Source organism: Pezoporus wallicus, unplaced genomic scaffold (assembly GCF_028554395.1).
Source record: "Pezoporus wallicus isolate ANWC-B61680 ecotype Strahan unplaced genomic scaffold, APGP_CSIRO_Pwel_v1 contig_642, whole genome shotgun sequence".
NCBI lineage: Eukaryota > Metazoa > Chordata > Aves > Psittaciformes > Psittacidae > Pezoporus > Pezoporus wallicus.
Window position 1 is genome coordinate 1,176,409 of NW_026637470.1, and position 22,277 is coordinate 1,198,685.

General features: G+C 38.7%; 1 protein-coding gene across 4 annotated transcripts in view; it reads left to right on the top strand.

Annotated features, from left to right (window-relative positions):
* CCDC149 (coiled-coil domain containing 149) overlaps positions 1 to 21,787 on the top strand; it is a 50,830-nt gene extending 29,043 nt beyond the window's left edge. Inside the window, exons 6-14 of one of the 4 annotated variants that reach the window (XM_057405617.1) lie at positions 372 to 544; positions 1,632 to 1,704; positions 2,995 to 3,079; positions 4,341 to 4,485; positions 10,675 to 10,751; positions 12,129 to 12,161; positions 15,844 to 15,951; positions 19,511 to 20,089; positions 20,731 to 21,787. In XM_057405617.1, the coding sequence (XP_057261600.1) occupies positions 372 to 544; positions 1,632 to 1,704; positions 2,995 to 3,079; positions 4,341 to 4,485; positions 10,675 to 10,751; positions 12,129 to 12,161; positions 15,844 to 15,951; positions 19,511 to 20,088 (1,272 nt within the window). In that variant the 3' untranslated portion in view covers position 20,089; positions 20,731 to 21,787. The remainder of the gene's footprint in view (positions 1 to 371; positions 545 to 1,631; positions 1,705 to 2,994; positions 3,080 to 4,340; positions 4,486 to 10,674; positions 10,752 to 12,128; positions 12,162 to 15,843; positions 15,952 to 19,510; positions 20,090 to 20,730) is intronic. The other 3 variants (XM_057405618.1, XM_057405619.1, XM_057405620.1) reach the window with 3 other exon arrangements.
* The last annotated feature ends 490 nt before the right edge of the window (positions 21,788 to 22,277 follow it).

Consider the following 22,277-nt stretch of genomic DNA (forward strand, 5'->3'; position numbering starts at 1 on the left):
ATTCTTACTCAGTTGAGTTCATTCCACAATTCCTAGAAATAACATGCTAAAACCAGTTTCATATGTTTGTAGCAGAAGCATAGTATGGATTAAGGTTTCTTTTGCTGTTACATTTTAATTGTTTTCTAGAAGTTTTGTAAAACAAGTTTAACTGCTAAAGTTACTTAACTTCAAATTAATCAAATAATACTAAAATAGAGTGAAAGTACCAGGGCTTATGAGCTTTGGAAAGACTTTTAACCTTTTAACTGTCCCGTATCAATCCTGTTCAGACATGCAGTGCAGTGCTGTTGTTGTTTTCCATTTGGGTGCTATGTAGTTGTTTGTTTAAATGTCAAAATAGTCATACTGCTCTCCTTTTTTTTTCTCAGATTGAGACTCTGAGATATGATCTTCAGGCTGCACTGGATGAGTTACAAGATGTGAAAGAGGAACGCTCTTTTTACCAGGATAAGTCTGACAGACTAAACCAAGAACTTAATCATGTCTTAGGAGGGCATGAAAACCGTATCATTGATGTAGATGCTCTGTGTATGGAGAACAGGTGAGTGCACTGCAACCTTACTCTTACCCTAGAACAAGCAGTGTATTGCTTTAATAGGAGCATCAGGAAGTCAGTCACAACAAAACTTCAGATCAAATAGATCCAAGAATAAAAGTTAACAGATATTTTTGCCACTTGCTTGGGAATAAAATGTGGATTATGGTCTCTGCTAAGAGTCAGAGTCACTGACAGAGCCATAGCAGACAACTCCCTTAATGTCAACAATTGCCTTAAAGTGAAATAGATCTTGTAGGACACTTTCCATTTATAGAGACTTATACTTCAGATAGGAAAGTGTAACACCAAAGGCATTGCTTCCTCCCAGCAACTCCAGGTTTTTTTTTTCTGTTTTGGTGGCCTACAGAGTTCTGTATCAATTTAAGCCTCCTGCTTCCCTGGCAGTGAGATGACTTTTTTTTTCCTATGAAATACTTAAATTTTCACAAACCCTAATTCCGTTGCAGTTGCACTACATGAAAGAGGGTATTTCATAAACCCTTTATACATGAAAAACCTATTTTCCTATGTGGAAATAGCCATCTAATCCAAGTGCATAAACTGTATTAGGAAGAACTGTACTGTTTCAGTTACACCATTTTTTCAACTATACTGTTAAATTTTCTACTTTGTGATTGCTAATGAGAAGTGCCATGTAAGTGATGGATATTGCAATGCAAATGTTCTGCATAGTTGAGTCTTGTGTTGACATATATACAAATCTTCATGTGTCCATCTCACAAACCTTCAAGTACAGAGGACACGACTAAATGCTTCCTATTTCATCTAGCCATAAATACATCCTTTTAGCTTCCCTCCCCCAAAACCTAAGGACTGATATAAAATGATTGTGCATCATGCTGGACAAATCGAACCAAAGAGCAGCCTCCTTTCCTGATGCCATTTGTTTCCCTACTTAAAGTTTTATGGGGTCAAGAGCAGTAAGATTTTGTTATTTTATCCCTCACAGAACTGCAGAGGGAAAAAACCTCTCAGTAGTTCAAAGACAGGACATGCCAAATAGTAAAGGGGAGTGCTTGAGGCAGTACTTGAAGGTAACATGAAGTAAAGGATTACGTTTCTTTTTCAGGTATCTTCAAGAAAGATTAAAACAACTTCAAGAGGAAGTCAACCTTCTGAAGTCTAATATTACTAAATATAAGGTAAGATCCTTTCAGTCTATCATCTAAACTGTGCTTCATTGTTCACAGAGGTTATTATTCATTCTCATGTTCATATACATTTAAAGAACAAAACTGTGTCTTCAAAGAAAAATCCATCATTAACATTCTGACCATATTAGTATGTATTACATGCTCAGTCTTCCTTGTAGGCTTCTTAGCTGATGCAGTACAAAAGGCTACACACTGAGTATTTAGAAAAATGAACTAAGTATTTTAATTTGAAGCTCTCCTGCTGCTGGGAGGGTGATCAGCCTTCCAGCCTGATGGTAGGTAAAAAGTAGCATGTCATGCAGTGGGTGGTGAATGACTGCAGCTGTGTTGCTGTCACAAGCAGGCATCTTTTCCCTATTCCCTAATGGCCACACATTTCTTCAGATGTCTTAATGATTGCTAAGTCTTCATTGTTCTTCCATTCCTGGCTTAAGATACATGCTGTTTGACATGAAACCTTCAGGACTGAATCCTGAGGGAAAAATACTGTTGCTCTTCCTGAGGTCAAGCACTCTGTTTCCTTCTGCAAGTGATTTTGGGGTGTGGGAGAGGAGGGCTGCTTGTCAGGGCATGAGAAGGGTTGTCTTAGGACTGTCAATGGGACTTCTTAACCATTTAGGTCACTATGAAACAGTCACAGCACTAATTGCTTTTTGTGCGTGAACAAAGCTCCTCGAAGTACCGATTTCAGTGTCTGTTCACACTTATGACTTGGGTGTCTCGGCGTGTGAGTTAGTTTATTGGTAAGAAGTGAGCATCTTGGTGGACTCAGTTTCACAGAACTGCAGTTGTTTTGGAAGAGCTGGACTTCTGTAGCAGGATCATTCTGCTGCTAATTCCTGAAAGTCAGTATGCTACTAAAAGAGCTTCTAGATACTGATAGAGGAGCCTGAGCTTTCCCTTTGAAGCCTAGCCAAAGAAATGCTGGGAAAAGTCTGATTTTGCTCCCAACTGTTACTCTCTGCAGGATACTGCAGTATATTCACTGGCACTCAGATGATTAAACGGTAGGCAAGTCTTAAAAATGTGTTGGGGTTGTGGGTGTTGGGGACTACAGTAAAGAGCGGTGAGATAGAAAGAATCTGTAACATTGCAAAGACTGTTCTGGCTGGACAGTAGTACTCCAGGGATCACACTCCCATGAGTTACTATGGGTGCAAGCTCTAGGGCCTGCAGAGTTGTTCTGAGACCAAAATACAAAGTTCCAGTTTCTTTACTCTTAATGAAAGGGTTTGTTTGCTACTGTTTTTCTAAACAGGATGTTTGTTGTTTCCTTAGGCTGCACTAGAGAGACGAAAGAACTCAAAGACTCATGGTAGATCCAGCAGCAGTGCTCTGACTGGAGTCCTGTCTGCAAAGCAAGGTATTACATCAGTGCAACATGTTGCTTATCCTACTGAATTCCTTCCTCTTTCTGTCTTACCCCTTAATTTCAGTAACCCTTTCCTTACCAGCCAAATCAAAATCTTTCTTCTCTTTCCTGTTTATTATTATGTGTTAATTTTTTGTCCTTTTTTCAGTTGACTTGAGAGTATGAAATTTGCCTCTTCAGTACTGCTGCTCCTTTTGTTACTCTTTTGTCATTCATTCTCTCCCCTGTCTTATCTTTTTTTAAAATCTGTAAACCTTTCTGCAACTTTATCCTGACAAATAACTTGTTCATTCTCTTTGCTCTGCTAAGAATGATAATCACAATTCATATTCCTAGTCAATTCATAGACAAGGTGGCAGAGGAGAGGCCCTAAGTCAGGTTTTCTGCTACTTTTTTTAGAAGCTTTTACATTCTGATGTTTTGCAAGAAAGCCTTTTGTCCCATGTTTCTTCATGGGTAGCAAAACGGAGTAATCTCTTTTTCCACCTTTCAAAGAAAATACCAAGGTTAGGAAAGAAAAGGGAAGAGAAAATTCTTTGAGCAAAACTGTACACCTGGCACCCTACTGTTAGGTGTCGGTGTATTCATACACACAAGATCAGTAGCATTTGTCATGGTAGGTTGAAACTTGCTGTCCTGTTTTTGACTTCTCTTCTGTCCTCTTCTCCATGTACTTTCATACATACAGATAAATTATATTATATACAAAAAGGGGCACAGCCAGATTCTAGCTACAGAAGTTAGTGGTACTAGCAAACTGTCTGATATAGTTGAGAGATACAGGCTCTAAAAGCTGCAGAGGAAAAGTTCACAGTTGACTATATTTTAGCATTAGTCTTAAATAACCTGAAGGATGTAATTATTCTTAAAAGTAATATAAAATCTTCTTTGTGGGCTTATGTTCTAATGTAAGTGGGAGAGAAATGACCAATTTTTACTGATCTGTAGGCCTGTAGAAGAATGAGCTTGTTTCCTTCTGAACAAAAATAATTTTCCAAAAGCAGAGTTAACATAAGGTATGTCTGCCTGTATTTGTTGTGGCAATTGCTGTGCAATAATGATGAGCTTAGAAAGCCACCATCTTTATGCCAGCTAGAGATTACATTTCTGGGCTTTTGGTTTGATTGTAAGTGAAAGGAACAAAATCTGTATTAATTTCAGTAATGAGAAAGTTCTTTATTGCTAAGTAAATGCTTGTGTCATGTCTCTCTACGTGAGAAGCCAAAACTCATTTGTGTTTTTAATATTACAGTCCAAGAGTTGTTGTCGGAGGATCATGGATGTAGCTTACCAGCCACACCACAGTCCATTTCAGATCTCAAATCACTGGCCACTGCATTGCTGGAAACTATCCATGAAAAAAACATGGTCATACAACACCAAAGGCAAACCAACAAGTAGGTTGCATGAATTCTAAGTAAAATAGAACTTGCCAAGCTCAGGAAAAGTCATAGTTTTGGGAGAGTTTCAAGGAAATGCGAAAGAAGATCCATTTTCACAGAAAATTCATTGTCATCGTTAACTGGTGGGTTCTTTAGGTTTTAAGATCAAGTATGTGTTTAGAGAAAAATTAAATTTTCAAAGTAAAGTCTGGGTTTGACAAGAGACCTGTCTGCCTCTACTGGACAAGGTTTGCTGCTCGGGTTTAAGATAAACCACAATAACAGAGGGGGGGACTTGCAGCACGTAGTCATAAGGAGGGCTAAAGAAAAGCCGCTGGGAGGAGGGACGCCCTTGAACTGGAGAAGGTATGTGGTAATTGGTTGTTACCAGTTAGTAGGAATTTGCTAACGAACACTGCGGGCATAGTAAATGTTGCACCTAGAAAAGGATCTGAGAGGTTTTAGCATAACATTTGTCACAGGCTAGCAGCCTGCGTGTCATACAAATGATAGCTGTTGCTCCTGTAGTTACTTTGCCAAAATTTGGAGAAGATAAACATGGTTGGATTGCTACTGTGTGATTTGTTTTTTTTAAATGTGAACTGAACTTTCAGGGAGAGTTTGTTTACTCTCAGCTGTTCTACTCATCAGTAGAATTCTTTGTGTCTTGCACAGCTCCTATCATGGCAGAATGTAATCATTTTTGACACATTTTCTGGCATTCTTCTTGTCCTTATGCAGTGTATGAAAATCAGAGCTAGGGAAGAGTTCATGATTCTGTGCGCAGGGTTGGTTTTTTTTTTCCTGTTTTTTTTTTTTTTTTTCTGTTTCTTTACCACTGAGTCAGTACTGGTAATCAGAGGTTATTCAGGCTTCTCAAACGCACATCAGGACCAGATGCCAGAAATAAGCAGGCATCTTTCATGAAAGGAAGGAATAGTACCAAAGTAAAATGTATTACACTAGAATAGATGATTCATTTTGAAAATTGATAACTCTGATACTAGGCAGACTCTATTGCATAATTCTTAGTGATGTGGCAATAGAAGTAGAGGAGCAGTTTATAGCCACTCTTAATACTCTTGAGAAAGCAAATGCCTAAAGGGAGACTAAAGCAATGAAAATGTAGCCCATATCTAACTGATGGCAGCTTAGTCAGTTCATGTCTGTAAGTGTGTCATGGAATGCAAGAAGAGTTCCTGCACTGAGCAGTGCTAATGAAGGGCTAACAGCTGCTTACTCCCCTCTCCCTTTCCTCAGAAGGAAAACATTCAGAGAACAACTTTTGCTTGTTATTTGTTATTCCAGGTATAACCAGCCTTTTACATCCAGATATTGTATCATTACTCAGTGTTCTAGTTTGCATACTCTTGCCTATAGCAACCTTCTTTCTTCATTTTTGTATCTCTCAACTGTATCACTGCAATGATGGCTTCACTTTCTGATACCACTGTCTGGCTTTCAACTATTGAGTATGGGTCTCCTTTCACAAGGAGATATGATTCTTTCATCTGCATACCCAAATGGCCATACATAGCCACGAGAGTAGAGGTTGGATGTGTGCACGAACTATTATTCTGTGCCTAATAGAAGTTCAGGTCTTAGAAGGAGGTGACAGTCCACATCTCTCCCAGGTCAGGACTGTGCTCAGAGCTGTAGTGTTGTATTCATTCAGGATGCTTCGGAAGGTGGGGAAAAGGAAAGGATAAATCCTGGGGAAGTTGAGTGAAGAGCCTCAGCAGCACTCCTGTATGGTATACTCATTCTTTTTGTCACCTTTGGCTTTAGTTGGATTAAAGAAGCTTTTAAGAGGCTAGAAGGAATGAGAACTATTTCAAGTAGAAACACTTAAGGCACAAAAACATTAAAGTGAAAAAGGGAAATGCAAGATAGGATATCAGGGAAAAACATCCCTTTTTTGAGGTGCATTAGCTGGTTATTGGGGGCACTTATCTGCCATGCAAGAAGTTACAAGATAAGACTGCTAATTTCTGAAAAGAAATTGCCCATCTGTCAGAGTGCACAAGTAAAACAGATCCATAAACTGGTACTAGTAGAAGATGCATTCTTTTGTTGAAGGTATTTCTCCATTCTCCAGGAAGTTGAGAAAGATATGGGGCTAGGGAGAATTGTAGTGACAAAAAGTTTTACGTAAACTGGAAGGTAGAAGTCTTCTCCTTCACCCCTCTGTCCTGTTTGCCTGGCTTTGCCTGCACAAAGAGCATGTTTGGAGGGCATGGTTACTCTTTGTTGTTCGAAGAAAGTGAGATTTATCGGATAAAGAATGTGAGGTTTTGGGGTAGTTGTTTCATTCAGGGTAATTCTGAGTTGGATATTTGATGGATGATTGACCTGTTAGTGATTCTATTATCAGTAAATGAAACTTTTCAGACTGTGTGAACTTACTGTCCTCCAAACAGTTAACCTACTGTAAAACCAAAGCCTCTTTTGTTGCGTGCAGATTGAGAGATGGCTGTATAAATTTACAATAGCAGAATGGTAGATTTGGTTTCTGATTAACCGAAGCAATAACAAGATAGTAGGTTTTTAAAGTGTAGATTAGAATTTGGATGTGCTGCTGAAGTTGACTTTCTGATGTTATGCTGTTGTTAAAAACATCTGTTGCCACTTGCTCTTGGAACAGACACACTATTATTATTGTCGCTTTTCTAAATATGTGCCATGATAAAAGGAGCTGTGGGAGTATGTGCCTAGGAACAAGTAGGCTAAATCCAGCCTTTATTTTTCTAGCCCCACTTTTAAGAAAAAAAAGTTGTTTGGGAAGAAAACAGATCATTTTCCCCAGGTGATTTGTAGCGAGTACTGCTAAGTTTAAGTAACATCCTATGTTTCTCCTCACAAGCACATTAGCTTAATTTGAAAAGGCAGCTGTAAATGAGTTCTCTATGCAGTAATGTGTTGCAAGATTAAAAATAGTTACAGAAATGAAAAAAGAAACAGTCCTAACCCTGCCTAGCAAGTGGATAAAAAATCTTTTTTCTTCTGCCAGCAGTAAATGGTTTATTAGATGTTCTTTTTAGTGCAGTTTATTCCTGAAATCGCCAGAACCCATGTAAGCCAGGTGAAATTGCAGTAGAAGCAGTAGAAGCTGCTCTGCTACTTGGTCATGTTGGACTAATTTTAACAGTTCTAACTTGGGCGAGCTCAGTCATGACCAAAATGACAAAAAGGATTGTGTCAGTCTGTAAATGTTTCCATGTGATGTACAGAACTAGATACATGACCGTGACGGACCCTATTAACAGACATTTGAGTGATTGTGTCTGTATGCCTTCTGTAGCAAGATCTAAATTGAAAGTGAGGTGAATAGATTTCAGGTGTTGTAAATCAACACAGCTCCTTTCAGATTACAGCCATGTATGCTGGGAAGCATGGAAGAGCCAGCAGGGAGTTTCTAAATTCAGATGGGAGCATTGCTGCTATTATGTAAATAGATTTTTGTTAAACCTTATCCTGGAGGGAGGTTTAGACTAACTTCCTCGTTGCATTAGACACATGACCAGAGAACCACAGAAATGGCTGTCAGCACCTTTGTCAACATGATCCTTGTACTTTAGTCAAAGGATCTGGTCCACTATGGCTAGAGATAAGAAAATAGATTAGGGAATTTGATGCTACCAACCTATTCAGCCCCTTTAAAAATACCTGCAGTTCCAGGCCACCACAGCTCAGTCTTCACACAGCTTCTCTCCATCTTCACGTATGGAGATGACAAATTATCTGGAGGTCACAGGGGAAAGAAAGGAATGGGATAAGCCACACGGCGTTCAGGTGTGCTTGCACATCTGTTTTTCAAAAATGGTTCTGTAAGAACTTGCAGCTTTATGTAGGGTTCATTTCTCCCATAGCTATCTTCAGATAACATGGCTTGAAGCAAACTAGAATCATACACATCACTGAATGTATTTTGCTCTCTTCCTGAATGAAAGGAATAGGGTTAAGCATTGTCCTCTCTTTTTGCCAATCATTGTTCAGAGCAGCAGAATGATCCTTCTATGTGAGAACCTGCAACAAAGGTTAAAAAATAGCTCAGCATCTCTTCTGAGGATCCAGCAGGAATTATCAGGATATATTTCCTCCAAAACGTTTAGAAATCATGTGGTACAGCTGATAAATGTATTATAATATTTAAGAGAAGTAAAAGAAGAGTGACTTTGCTATTGTCTGAATAACAAGAGCAGTAGCAATAACTGAACTTGATGCAGAGGGTTGAGTTTCTTTCTGCGATAGGCTAGCTGACAGGGAGGGCAGTATCTTTCCACAGTTTTCTGCCCTGGAACTACTGGTATACTACTTATGAAAATAATAAGGATTTTTTCTTTTCCTGGCAGAAGTACTAAACTTGTGACCCATTTGTGGTGACAGTCATTAGCCAAATCAACATTTTTTTGTCATCTCCCTCGATAAGCTAATATGACATGGAATCTCTGTTTCCTGCCCTTCTAAGTCAGGGGAACTCCATGTTCTTCAGCTGAACCTTGGTGGGACCTTAGACACAAAGATGGAGTGGGCTCCCAGTACAGCTTCTTGAAAGTTGCTCTGTGTCTTTCTCCATCACCTTTGTACTGCAGAGCACAGTTGCTGGATGTCTGGCATGCCCTGGGATATGAAAATAGAGTTGTTAAGGCTGAGTCTCTTATGATGAAAGCATTCTGAAAGTGAAACCTAGACTTGAACAATTTTAATTGCCATTGGAGAAGACAGTAACAGATCCATCATAACCTTGGTAACCTATTTGATTACTGAGTTTCAATGGGGAAATAAACATAACTGCTCCCAAGTGTCTTCTCTCCTTTGCTTGTAAATATGATGGACTGTTTGTTGATATACACCCTTGTACCTGTCAGTGCTTTCTTTGATAGCTATTAAAAGCTTTCTGTTTCTCTTTTACATTCTTTCTCTCATGCTGATATTTTTGTAATCTTTAAAATGCTTACAGGCTTTTATAGTGTCATTGCAGAGCCCTCATGTAGAGATTTAAAAAATAGTCCTTGTTAATCAGTTTTTCTAGCCCCTTTGGTATTTGCTGGGTTTGCTATTCTTCATGTCCTTCCCAGATTTTGCTATCTTGTCAGTAATGACATTCCCAGTATGCTCAAATGTCTGCAGCATAAAACCCTCATTGGAGAGCACGCAGTGCAGTATTGCGCAGCTCAGGTGAGCATGGGAAGATGCTGTTGCCTAGCTGTGTTGTGGTATGCTGCTTCTCAGCATTCAGTTCAAATTTAACTGACTTATCCTGTTGCTGTAATTTGATGAGTAAAACTCACCGTTTATTATCTCTGCTGTCATGTTTAGAATTGCTTCCTCGTCCAGGTTTCTCACTCTATTGAGTATTGTTTTGGATTTATTTAAAGACTTGTGACTCCAGGAGACTTGCTGTGCCTGTGAGAGAAACACTTTCAAAAAGATCATTGGAAAAAAGAGCTTTCTTTGCAAGATAGAAATCTCTTATTTGATCTGGGGAGAGAATTAAGACTAAAAGTTAAATCCTGCAGGAGAGCTAGCTGCAAATAGCATTTTGTAGGAATCAGATACAAAAGAAGAGATGACCCAAGAAATGCAGTGAAAACTAGGAGAGGGTGATAAAGGCACTGAAGAGCTTGAAGCTTTTTAGTGAAGTACAAAATGGAGTTCAGCACAAAAAGAAAAGATGTAGTGGAAAAGATATTCTTTGCCATTTTAATCAATCTTAGTGATAGAGAAACCTCTGTGAATAAAGGACTATGCCAAAATTGTGGTTTAGAATTTCAAAATCAATTTAAATGTTGTCTTGAGTTTTCTGTATTTTGTCTGCATAGCTTTTATCTTTCTGCTTTTTGCTGTAAGAGAAAGTAAAAATAACTGGGAAGACATATTTACAGGTGAGGAAGTAGATACATTGTGAGTTGCTATTCTCCATCTTTACCAAAGATTGAATGTCCAGTACATCCCAGATGTTTTTTATTTTTTAAAGCCATGGGATAGATTTGATAACTGTATTTCATTTTCTTTTAACTCTGGGAGAGGTTGCCCATTGCCATTAGTGAGAAGAGATGACCTGTACAGGTTTAGTGCACTAGTGAAGTAACAAGTTAAAAATTCAGCTGTAGTCTGTAAGCAATTAGACTTTGGTTACCTTAGTATAAGAAGGAAGCTTATCTCAGCTGACTATCCCTGGCTTTTTTGTTTTCTTTTTCCAAGAATTCTAGGTAACCGAGTGGCAGAACTAGAAAAGAAACTAAGAACTTTGGAAATTGCTGGCTTATGGAGTCTTCCAGGTTAGTACAAATTCAAGAGAACCGCCTGCATTATTTAGTTTCAATGACATATTTGCATTTAAGAAAACCTTGGCTGTACTTTTTTTTAATGACAGTTATTTTGTGAATGTGCTGTTCAGCACATTTTCAAAATTAGAAACTCCCGATAAGTGTGAAGTTGAAACCACAAATCACAGGACTCTTTTAAACTCAAAGTCAAATATCTATACTGGAAACAAATAAATTTACATACTGGAAATAATTGAATTGTCTCCACAGTCTACAGGCAAAAACGAAAGGGAACTATTTTTTTGAAGCATTGTCTAAAATGATATACAGGATATTGGCCATTATGTTTTTCAACAAGTTGTATTTATTAATTTTTTACTTCTAGCAACTTCCACGGATTCTGTCACTGTATTTTTAATTATTTTTTTCCTGTAAAATCATAAACTCTAAGAAACTGAAATGTAAATGATCTTAAATTTTCTAGTCCATCTCTCCAGAACAGGCTTATTCCCTGTAGCATCTTAAGTATTGTATTTGGTTTTGAATTACTCAAGTAATGGGAGATTAATCTGTTTCCTAATAGACCTCGCTGTTAGGAAAATGTGCAATATTTAATTTACATTTACTTTTTGCTTCTTTTCTTCCCATTACACGTAATTGTGTCTTTTTTAACCACTGTAAATTATGCTTCTCCATTGCTGGTGTTTGAATCATTAGGCTTTGTTGTTTACGGCTTCCTGTCAGTGCTGCTGGGGGTGGAAGGTAGTGTTGTTTAGGCTTGTGTCTTTTTGGCTCTGTTTTTTTCCACCTAACCCTTACATCTAGAAGAAAACATTTGACAAAGCTGAAGGCACCTTGTGACAAACCTGCAGTGTTCAGCTGTTTGGCCTAATGTGGTGTATTTCCCCTTTAGCTTGCAGTCCCCTTTCTGGAACTGGCTCTCTTCTTGATGCTTTCCAGAACTGAAGGTCCCAAATTTGTTTCCATGGATTACTCTTCAGTTAGTCACTTAACCATACATAGTGTACTTAGTGCATTTGTCCCTCCCCACATTCTCCAAAAGATGCAGGTGAACTATTTGTCTAAGACTCTGCTAATGTGGTTTTGTCCATTAATACAGATGTGTATCATAAACTCACCAGTTTAAGGTACTGTAGGTTTGTTTCGTTGGGTTTTTTGTTTTGTTGATTGGGTTTTGTTTGTTTTTAAAAAATTTCAATGAAATTCATACACTACTAAATGCAGAGTTTCTAATCTGTGCAAAATATATTAAAACAAAGGGACAGTGGGAACTTCTTGCGCCATTGTTGTTCTATGTAGGTAAGACATCAAATGAATATTTGTACAATAACAACTGTCTCTTTCCTTCCTTTCTTTTGCTGCCTGAAGGCCTGAGCTACAATATCTCAGTGGGATTTGGGAGTAGGTTCTGCTTAACATATATTTTTAGTAACTGATTTTAGCAGTACGTTAAATATTGTCACTGCATGGAAATAAACAGAAATGTTATCTGAACATTTTTATATCCAGCAGGTTAGGATGTTCAGTCGAGTTAGATGACCACAAGAGAAATAGAGACTGCTCTACAAGACAATTTCTTTAAATTGAGAAAAACAGTAAGAAAGGACGATGTTAAATAGTGGTAAAGGAATTTTACACTGGATTGCAAGTTCTGTTGAGCCCCAAGGTTTGTTGAGTTGATGCTTGCCTTTTAAATAAAGAGTGCACTTTTGTTTCCAAGTGCACTCTAGTCCCAAGGTGGTCAGAAACAGCCTTGCAACACCTGGTAGGTCACCAATTTTCTTTTCAGAGCATGAAAAGCTTCCGCTACACAGAACAGCAGCGTATAACAAATAGTGTGGGAACTACCACAGTGGACTCTGCAGCTGAATGTTCGCTCTGGTGAGGGGCAGAACATGGGGAGTATCTGAGCCTAGTCAGTCTTAAATCCAGAGACAAAAAGTATTATTTGCTTGAGAAATGAACTTTTTTTCGTTGGAAAAAAATACAGAGCTGAAAGCTGATGTTCAGTCTAGCACAAAAAGAAACACATATTATAAATTGCAGGGTTTTAATCTGAAGTTAATGTTCCTACTTAGGCATCATTGTCCATATAACATTTATAACATCCGCTGTCACCATGATATTAATATCTTCCAAATGATGTTAATAAATGATGTTAATAAAATTTATCCTATTGAAGAAAGAGCTTGACCGCTTCTAATTTTTTGTTAGGTGACAAATATGTCATCTGCTTTTTGAACAGTGCATGAATGAGCTATGGGGAAGCTAAATCAAGACTGCGTATTTAATTTTTGAAAGGTGGAGCTGGTAGCATAGTTCATTTTCTGCAGAAGTTCTAACTACCACAAACTATAGCTTCCCCTGTCTGGAAAATGGGCTTTAATTAAGCAAATCTCTTGTGATGTTCATTGCTGAAAAGAAAGCAAACTGGGGCTTAGATTTGGCTCTGATTTTCTTGTTAGGAGCCCCTTTGCCTTGAGAAGGAAGCAGAGAATGTGATGTTTGCAGAAGATTTAATTAATTGCTTTGTCTTGGGTGCATTGTGGTTCAAATATGCACACATAATATATTGTGCATTCAGTAATAGCTCATAGTAAGCACCATCTTATTCCTCTCACAATAGGTAATTCTGTCTATTTTGGAATTTATCCTTTCCTGAAAATTCAAGATTTCCACTGAAAAAAAAAAGTCTAAGAAAAGAGCCAGCCATGACTCAGCCTTTTTCTGTCTGGGATGATAAGAAAGTTTCGGCGCTGCCTCTTGCTCTGCAGTAATCAGTGTGAAGCAAAAGCAAGGGAAAAATAATGGGCTCAGCAGCTGCTGAGTATAGTCAGCAGTCCACCCAGTTACAGGGTGCAGCAGAGGCTGTGAGAGGTTACCCAACCCTGGAAAAGAAACTGAAGAATTTACTACTACTGAAAACTGATTTGTTTGCTTATATATATATTTGAGATCTGTATGCTTTTCACTAAAGTCCTTGAAAAGTTCATCAAATAGAGGAACATAAGGCTGTATAAGTTATGAAACGGAGTTTACACAGCAGCTGAAGGAAATGCCCTGTGTGTAATCCAACTTCAGACCATGATTAATGGAATATAGTGCAGCAATACCCTCCTATATGAATGGGTGTGAGTCACTGTTAATAACTAAATATGCATCAGACTCTTTGGGCCACATCTGTTGCTTAGATGTGTGGATACTGAGCTTAGCATTATTTTCTGTAACCAAGTTGGTTTTCAGACTAAGATGTGGAAGTAAATCAGTGTACTCTGTAAATGCTGGCTGAAAGTCAAGAAGTTTCTTTTTTGAAGCTTGTCTTGCAGTCTTTTTGGACTTCAGCTCAGGCTGTCCTTTTTTAATTCAAAACCAAAAGAAAAAGCCTTTGCTTGCTACCTTTCTACTTCCCTGTTAAAGCCCCCCCCCCATTTTTTTTATTAATAATTAATCTTTTTTAATTTTACTTCCTCTGTTGCATTAATTTGTGTCTTTATGGATATGTGGCCACTTCTGATTCTTTATAAATATCTGTTGGATGTTTTCATACCACTAATTCCCTGAATGATTTAGTTCTTCCAACACAAAATTCCTCCCCTGTTGCAGCAAAGCGCATTCGTCCAGGCTTTTGCATTTTGAGATAGCCATCGGATTTGGTTTGCCTTTTTTTTTCCTCCCCCTGTTTTAATTAATTTTGCCTTACACAGGGGGGTTCTCCACTTTGCTGTTAGTTAACATTATTGTTTATTACATGCTATGGTGAAGGCAGAATTCTGATGCATACTTGGCAGGGAGGTCAAAGCTTGACAAGATCCACTTTTCAAAAGCATTAATTGCATTCATATTGTTATAGTATGTACCCCAAAATGTTAAGGATATAAAAAACGTCAGTAATTACTTCAGGATCAAGGTATTTACAGCCAGTGCTTTCAAAAGTAGTTAGGGATTGGGGTGGACCAGTTTAGACTCCATGGGAACAGCTTGACTTTCATTGTTTCTTAGTAGGTACCAGAACTTTCTCAGAGCTGGATTTATTCTGGGTATCTCCTGACCTGATGCTCTTTTGAAAGTCTTTGTCTTGGATGGGTGATTAGATTTAGGATGTTGCCTTAAGGTGAAACGTACAAGCAGATTTAGAGGGGAGAAGTGGTTGTTACATAAATGTCTATTCTTATGGAGATAAATAGAGCAGTAGCTTGCTGCCTCCCCAGCCATTACTTACCGGCTGGCAGTTGTTCTGGAGGCCACACAAACACCATGCTTAGCTGATCTTGCACATTTCCTGCCATTTCCCCTCTAGGTTTAAGGTAGTGTCAGTCACTAAAAACCTGAGCATTGTGAATAGCAGAGGACTTCCTGAAGGATCTGCAGGTGTTGCTTTTTGTATTGCTAAAATATGTAAGGTTTAGGCCTCTACAGCAGAGTCCTCAGCTGAAAAGTTTCTTGCACTATTTTGTCTGCAAAAGAGCTGGAAAATTGCCCTTTTCCATTTGGTTTCAAATGAAAATGCTCAGAAATGCTTTTGGAATTTTCAGATTAAAATCCCTTACTCTCTCAGTACTTAGTTATGCTAAGCTTTTCATATTCTTATTTTTTTTAAGGGAGCATTGTAAGATAATATGTGAGTGAGTCTGTAGCATACAACTACATACGTGATACAAGCAGGTTGATCACTGAGGCACAGTAAGAGAGAGTAAAGAGTCAGTGCTGAATGCTTGCTGGTTAATAGCATGCAAATGATCCATTACTCTTTGTAAAACTTCTGGTATGATCTTATTATTAATATTCTGGATTGAATGCTAATTGCCAATACAATTTGCTGCATGCAGCACCTGGTTGTCTTTCAAAATCTGTCCTTTACTCAGTACGGAAGGTAAAAACATGCACCCTCCCTGCATTTGACTTACTCTGTACTGGAGCTGGAACATGCATTTTTTCCATACTGTAGAAGGATCATTTGAGATGCTTTTCCTGTTCTGTACTTTTCCATAGCATTGCAAAAATACTGTAGGATATGTTTGAATATCACTAGTGCACAATGGATTTATTTGGTGAATTAATGGTTCTAACACTTGGATTGTTTCAGGTGGAAAGGATACTATAACGTTCAGTGACCCAAGCTTGCCTGTTACACAGCGGTCCAGGTCACCGTTGTTAGCGTTTACTGATAAGCCACTGAAAACTGAAGTACAAGGTGAGCACCTGGAACGTGGGGAACATGATGAGAGCTGAGCACTTATTTCTTTCCAAATAAAAAGGAATACATTTCATGTTGGGTTAGCAGAAGGCAAAGATTCGGTAGTCACAGAGATTGAGTAAATCATCCACAAGTAAAATGGCTGCATGGTCCCAGTGCAAATAGCAAAGAAACAACTGAAAACTAACCACTGAATAGATTGCACAGGGTGAGGGATCAGGTCTTACACCTCAAGGAGTTTTCCTGCCATATAACTTTATACTGTGAGAAGTTATTCATGCAATCTATGTTACAGTTAACTGCCTCCTACTCTTTTTACCTCAGTTAAAATGCACAGGAGGGAAGCAGTCTATGGAACTGGTTTAGCACTTTACTGCATTATAGCTGATATCTAGATGAATGGCTTCATGACTGCACCCAAGTAAATTGAAATTCCTGACTTGTTTTTCCCAGAGAAATTGACTGCTTTTTTTATACTCTTGCATGTGTTTTGCTAAAAATCCCTCCCCAATAGAAAGCTTTGACATCTCTCCAAAGACAAGCTTAACTTTGACAGTAGGAGCAGATATTGTTTTGCTGATAACCTTGATTTTTTTTCCTTAGTTTTTCATAATGGATGGAGATGGATTATTATGCTTGCCTATCGGCATTTGGATAAGCTCTTTAATGGGCATAACATTTTGGTATGCCAGGTTCTCACTCAGTTAACCATGAAGTATCATAAACTGTTTATTTGTTAATCCTGAAACTAAATAGATTGTGGCTTAATTTTGACTTTATTATCCATGTCATCATCTGATCAAACTTGACAGCCGGACTGATCATTTGTTATAATAATCGTGATCAGCTGGTATTTTTGCTAAAAATAAGATGTGAAACTATAGTGCATAGTTCTCTGGTGAGTAGTAACAACTCATAAATATTCATTTTTTGCTTTCTTAATCGTTGATTTCTAATTAAATCTGCAGTTACTGAAAGTATTTACTTGGTGGCATTATGCTCTTTCCTTTACGTATTTGTCCGAGGTGAGGCTGGTATTACAGTTTTGATTAAAGCTGCCTGTCAAATCTCATCAGACCCTGTTTCTGTTGCCTTGTAATACTGCCAAACTTCAGCTCTGGGCTGAAGCTTTCCATGCTGTGTTTTCTACTTCAGCTGGTTTTTTTAATGTCAGCCAAATAACTTGTTTGTGTTAGATTCTGATGACCATGTGGGGCTTGGGTTTGGGCTTTTTTTCTTTGTTTGGTTTGTGCATTTTGGGTCTTTTGTTAATTTGGGTTTTGTTGTTGTTTTGTGGGTATTTTGTTTTTGTTGGTTGGGTTATTTGTTTGTTGGGTGGGGTTTTTATGTGCAAGCATTTAGTATATCTGTAATTGAAAGGAATTAGAAATCTGAGAAGTTTTCCACCCTCAGAAAACAGGCTGAAGTTTCCAACCCATTCTCAACCATTCACTTTCAAATCTCATAGCTAAAAGCCAACCCAGTGATTCTCTTGAGCTAGCTTTATGCCACCATCACTGGTAAACCTCTGCATGCACCATTCCTTCAAGATAATGTAAACCTAAAGGGAGCAAAGCCCGGGGCAGAGGAAAGGAAGGCTGAGATCAGGACTCTCAAGCAATGGGAAGACTAGAGTAGGTGGGTAGTAGGGCACAGCTCCTCTGCAGTCAGCAGCTATATGGCAGTGATACTGAGTCACCTTTTGTGCCGCTCTGCATGGGGAATGACTGTGCTGCTGAATTTGAGGAGCTTGGTGCATATTCCAATTTCTCATCTGTGCAGTGTACCTCCAAAATCTGGAGGAGCTTGGCAGCTGGGAAGAGTGTAAGAATGTATTCACCTGCCTTAGTTTAGCAGCAAGTATGCTCTTGGCTTAAAAGTATTCCTGAAATAAAACAAACTCACTTTTATTCTCCTATTAGTTGAATGATCAGTCGAGTGAAAACAGTTGATAAGGAGAATAGTGGTCTTTAAATACTAGGCCTGATGTCATGTCGGTCAACTATGGTCCTTTAAACAGTACCATTGATATTTGGCCCAGGGAACGTTTTTTAGCTTTTTTAGGAACATACATTCTTATCAGAACTTTCTGTAACACATCAAATGTTGCTCTAGCTAGATCTGATAATAATCAGAGGGCGTTTTCAGGCTTTTTTTTGTATAATCTATCTGTGCTTACCCTGGTCTCATCAAGGCCTGTTTTCAATTGCGCATGTTATCATTGCTGCAGTTATGCTGGATGGTGGAAGTCTGTAGGATATACTGTGCAGTTCCTGTGTGAAAAGGCATAATGACTTAGTGCAATCCATGAATTCAAGACTGTCTTGTGCCACCAAATCTCACTTTACCCAGTGCACAGGGTGGATAGTGTCGTGGGATAGATTGTACTTGAGCATCTCAGCTGCTAATGAACAGCTATTTGGGTTTTTTTCCTCTTCATTGTTGAATGTATTGTTCCTGCTGTATTGCCTGTGTGCTATTTCAAGCATTCCCTGAAGACAGAAGTACTGTTTATCTAAGAACTTTTCTCTGGTGATACAGTGCTTTGAAACCATTTATCTTTAGAAAATTGCAGGAATGTGAAGGGATGGTGTTATACCGCTATAGAGGGAGTAAACTGAGGGACACAATAAGGTAGAGTCCCTACTAATTTTGAATGCAGATTTGACGTATGCAAGTTTTGGCTTTCTGGAGCACTTTGAGTATGTATGATCAGATACATAACATGAGCAGAGCAGTGCATTGCGTGAGGCAGGATTCCTGCCAGAGAAAGAGAGTAAATGCTCATATATGAAGAGGTAATGCATCTGCATGACCAAGAGTCATTTTAAGCTGTCAGTGCAGCCATACTTCTGGCATTCCCTAATTTTTCTTACTAGACTTTGCAAGCTTGTTGTCAATGAGGCTTTTTGTCCTTAACTGAGATGGGGACAAATCCGCTCTCTTTCACAAAGCTGTTTGTTTACACTTTGCTGTTTTCTCTCTTCTGACACTTGGTTCAGTGTTTGCCTTTTGGTATAATGGTGTATTTGGAATTTGTCCACTGCTGCTTTGTTTTCTGCTGTTACCCAAATTAGAATAATCTTTTATGTCAGGAGACATGTTGCAGGACCAGTAAAGAAACTTCCTTATTGGATGAAAGCCTGTGAAAAGCTCAGAATAAATGGAGCTTGTGTTAACCACTGAAAGTTGTAGTGATGTGGGGATTAATGTTAAGCTGTGCCAAAAATTTCTGTAGCTGAATGCCTTGCTTAGAGTTCATATTCCTTTGAAAAAATTTGCCTGACCCTGCTGTTCTACAGTATGGTATCAACTATGACTTTTTCAGAGTTGTCAGTGTTGGTGAAAGACAGGCTTTAAAACAGGGCAAGAAACTTACACTGATTGCTTATGATCTGAGAAATGAGCCTAGGGTGGGATAGGGAATCACTCTTGACAGTTCCTTACTGAGGTAGACATCTTTGTGGTCTGGCACTGATGATGATGGTCTTCAGGTCAGATATATAATAAATGCCTGTGACTGACTAGAGCATCTCACTGTTCATTTCTCTTTTAGCAGAACAGAAGGGAGAAGGTGATGCAGCTTGTCCTGTTGCAAGTGAGTCCCTGGCTCCAGAGGGAACAAACTTAAATAACAGGAACCAGAATAAACATTTTTACCCTTCATTACCCCAGCTACGTTCCCAGGAAGAAGAAATAAACAAGCTCGGAAGTCAGATAATTAAACTGACAGAGCAGGCAGTTGCAGAACTGGAAGGGAAAACAGGAGAGCAGAACACGGTGGTTGGAGCAGAGCTTAATGGTTCATCTGAGGGAGAGTTCCCACTTTCCAGCCCTGACCCATCCGACCCTACAGATCCCTCAAACTCGGAGAATGAACAAACACCTGAAATCGAGGCTCTGAAAGACAATGATGAAACCTCAGAGAGTGATTGTGACATTCCAAATGAAAAAGGGGATCAAAATAGCAGCACCGTGGGTGTGGTGTATACTGAGGTCCTTGAAAGGCATGGAGGGCTCAGTGTTACAACTGCACACACGAATAAGAGCTTTGAGGAGCTCCGTGAATATGAAAGCAAGAAACCATCTGATCCTGCTGAAAATTGTGAATATTTGGATAACAGTTTGGCTTGAGGTATGAAATCCAGGCCCTCGAGCATCTCACTAATCCTTTTGCAGTGTCTGTGCTGCTCTGAATGTGATCAATGAAACAGTGTGCATAGGGCTGATTTTTACATTCAACTGTTAATATTTGTCTAATAAGGGTTATTTTCTGTTAGTTTTGGCTACAGTGTGCCAAAAATGTAAATTACCTAAGGGAAAGAATTAGCAATGAGGTTTAATCATCTTGGGTTTTTGTAATGATCTGAAATTTCTTCATAGATTGGTGTAATTTACATTAGTGTAGCAAAGAGACCAATGATAATGATTTATCATGTTATCACTAGGCTTCTGTAACATGTTTGGCCCTTGTGCTGGACCATATTTTAATGGTTAGAAGTGCCTACCAAAGATGCAGAATTTGGGATGATAAATTGAGAAGCATCTTAAGGCTGCAAGCTTTTGCTCATTTCTCACACTGTGTTCTATTTCTCTTTATATCTAGTGATTTAAGTACATCCTTAGAATAAAATCACTATTCCCTTATGGGAAGTTTCTGAAAACCATTCCTGTGTGTATATATACATATATATATATATATATATATATATAGTTCTCTCATTACAAAACTTTATATCTTCTCGACTGTATGAATTTTTTCCTTCCCTCTCTCAGCTCATCTCATCAAAAAGCAGGGAGTTATTTCACCAGATCCTGAGAACCCAATTTAATGAAGCTCTGAAGGAAACTTCACCAGAGAAGCCAGAAATCTTTCAGTGAGAAATGGCATTGCTGTTCCAAAGCAAGGAGAACAGCAAGAGGAGATCCAGTGATGCCTTCTACACCTACTTGGCACTCTCGGTTACTGGAATTGCATTCCTCAGCTTACAGGAGCTGGAACAGCCCTCGGGCTGAGTAACGGGTGGTAGATTTCAGCTTGTTCCATCTGTGCTCTCCTTTTTAAAGGAATCTGTGTCTCTTATTATTTTCTCATGGTTTGGAATTAAGGATAATTCTTCCTTTCCTCCTCATTTCATCAGTCTATAGTGTGGTAGAAGGTTTATTTGCAGTGTTGCTGCTTTCTAAAATTTCTTCCCTTGATGTTTAGCCATAGGAAAACATTCCTATAATAACCAGGGGAAAAGGAGGCTGCTGTGTCATTCCCTAGCTTGCTCCTGATGCTGGAGCTGTGCCACTCTGCTCCTAGGAAGGCAGCAACAAGGGGATACTTAACATTGAAGTCAGCAGCTGTTGGAGAAGGGAGGCAGGTCCTTCCTCTCCTGTTTGTAGCATAAGGAATAGTCTCTGCAGCTGTGGAGCTTCTATGGGCCAGCAGCCATCAAGGCAATTTTTCTGCTGGCTTGGGACCTAATTGTCTGTAAATGTTCATTTCTCACTCCTAGAACTTGAAACCAATCAGAGAGAATTAAACCAAATTTAATAAAATACTACTAATAAAAAGAAGAATCCCTCCCAGATTGAGTACTTCTTTGACAAATAACTGCCAGCTGCAAATTTTTTACAGCCCACTTGTCAGCTACTGAATAAACAGAGTTTATATTAGCAGTACGGACAAACTCTTATGTATATGGAAGATGAGCTAGCAGGTGCTGCCATAATCAAGGTGTCAGAATCCATGAACAGTTTGTATTCAGCAGAAGAAAGGCTCTGTGTAAATCATTACATATAAATATAAGGAATGATGGTGAGAAGGTAAAAAACGTGGCTTGTCACTGTTCTCATTCATATAGCCATTCATATAGCCATTTCAGTGTCTGTCTGCAGGCAATAAAGTGCTCCTCAAGTATGTTTCCTTTCTCTTGAAAGGTAGTTCGACATTGCAGCATTTCACTGATATTAAGCAGCTGCCCTTAGGAACAGAAAACATCTGTATATTTAAGTGTATTAGGGACATGAAGCAGTAACAAGTTTTTATTTCATTATCCTGCTGACCATTCAAGTTCCTCATCACCTGAAAAATGCAAGAAGAGTTTAAGCATTTGAAAGATTGTCATGCTGTTCCCATTAATTGTAACTGACTGCATTATTGACTCATTCGTATGACAGTGCTGACAAGTCGGAAGAGAAATAGCTGCAGAAACTGAAATCTCTGGGAGAATGTGGCAGGATTTTTTCCTTTAATGCTTGAATGTCACATGAAGTAGGATTTTGTTCAAGATATATTCTTTTCCATCTTTCACAGACTAATCCTGAGCTAAATA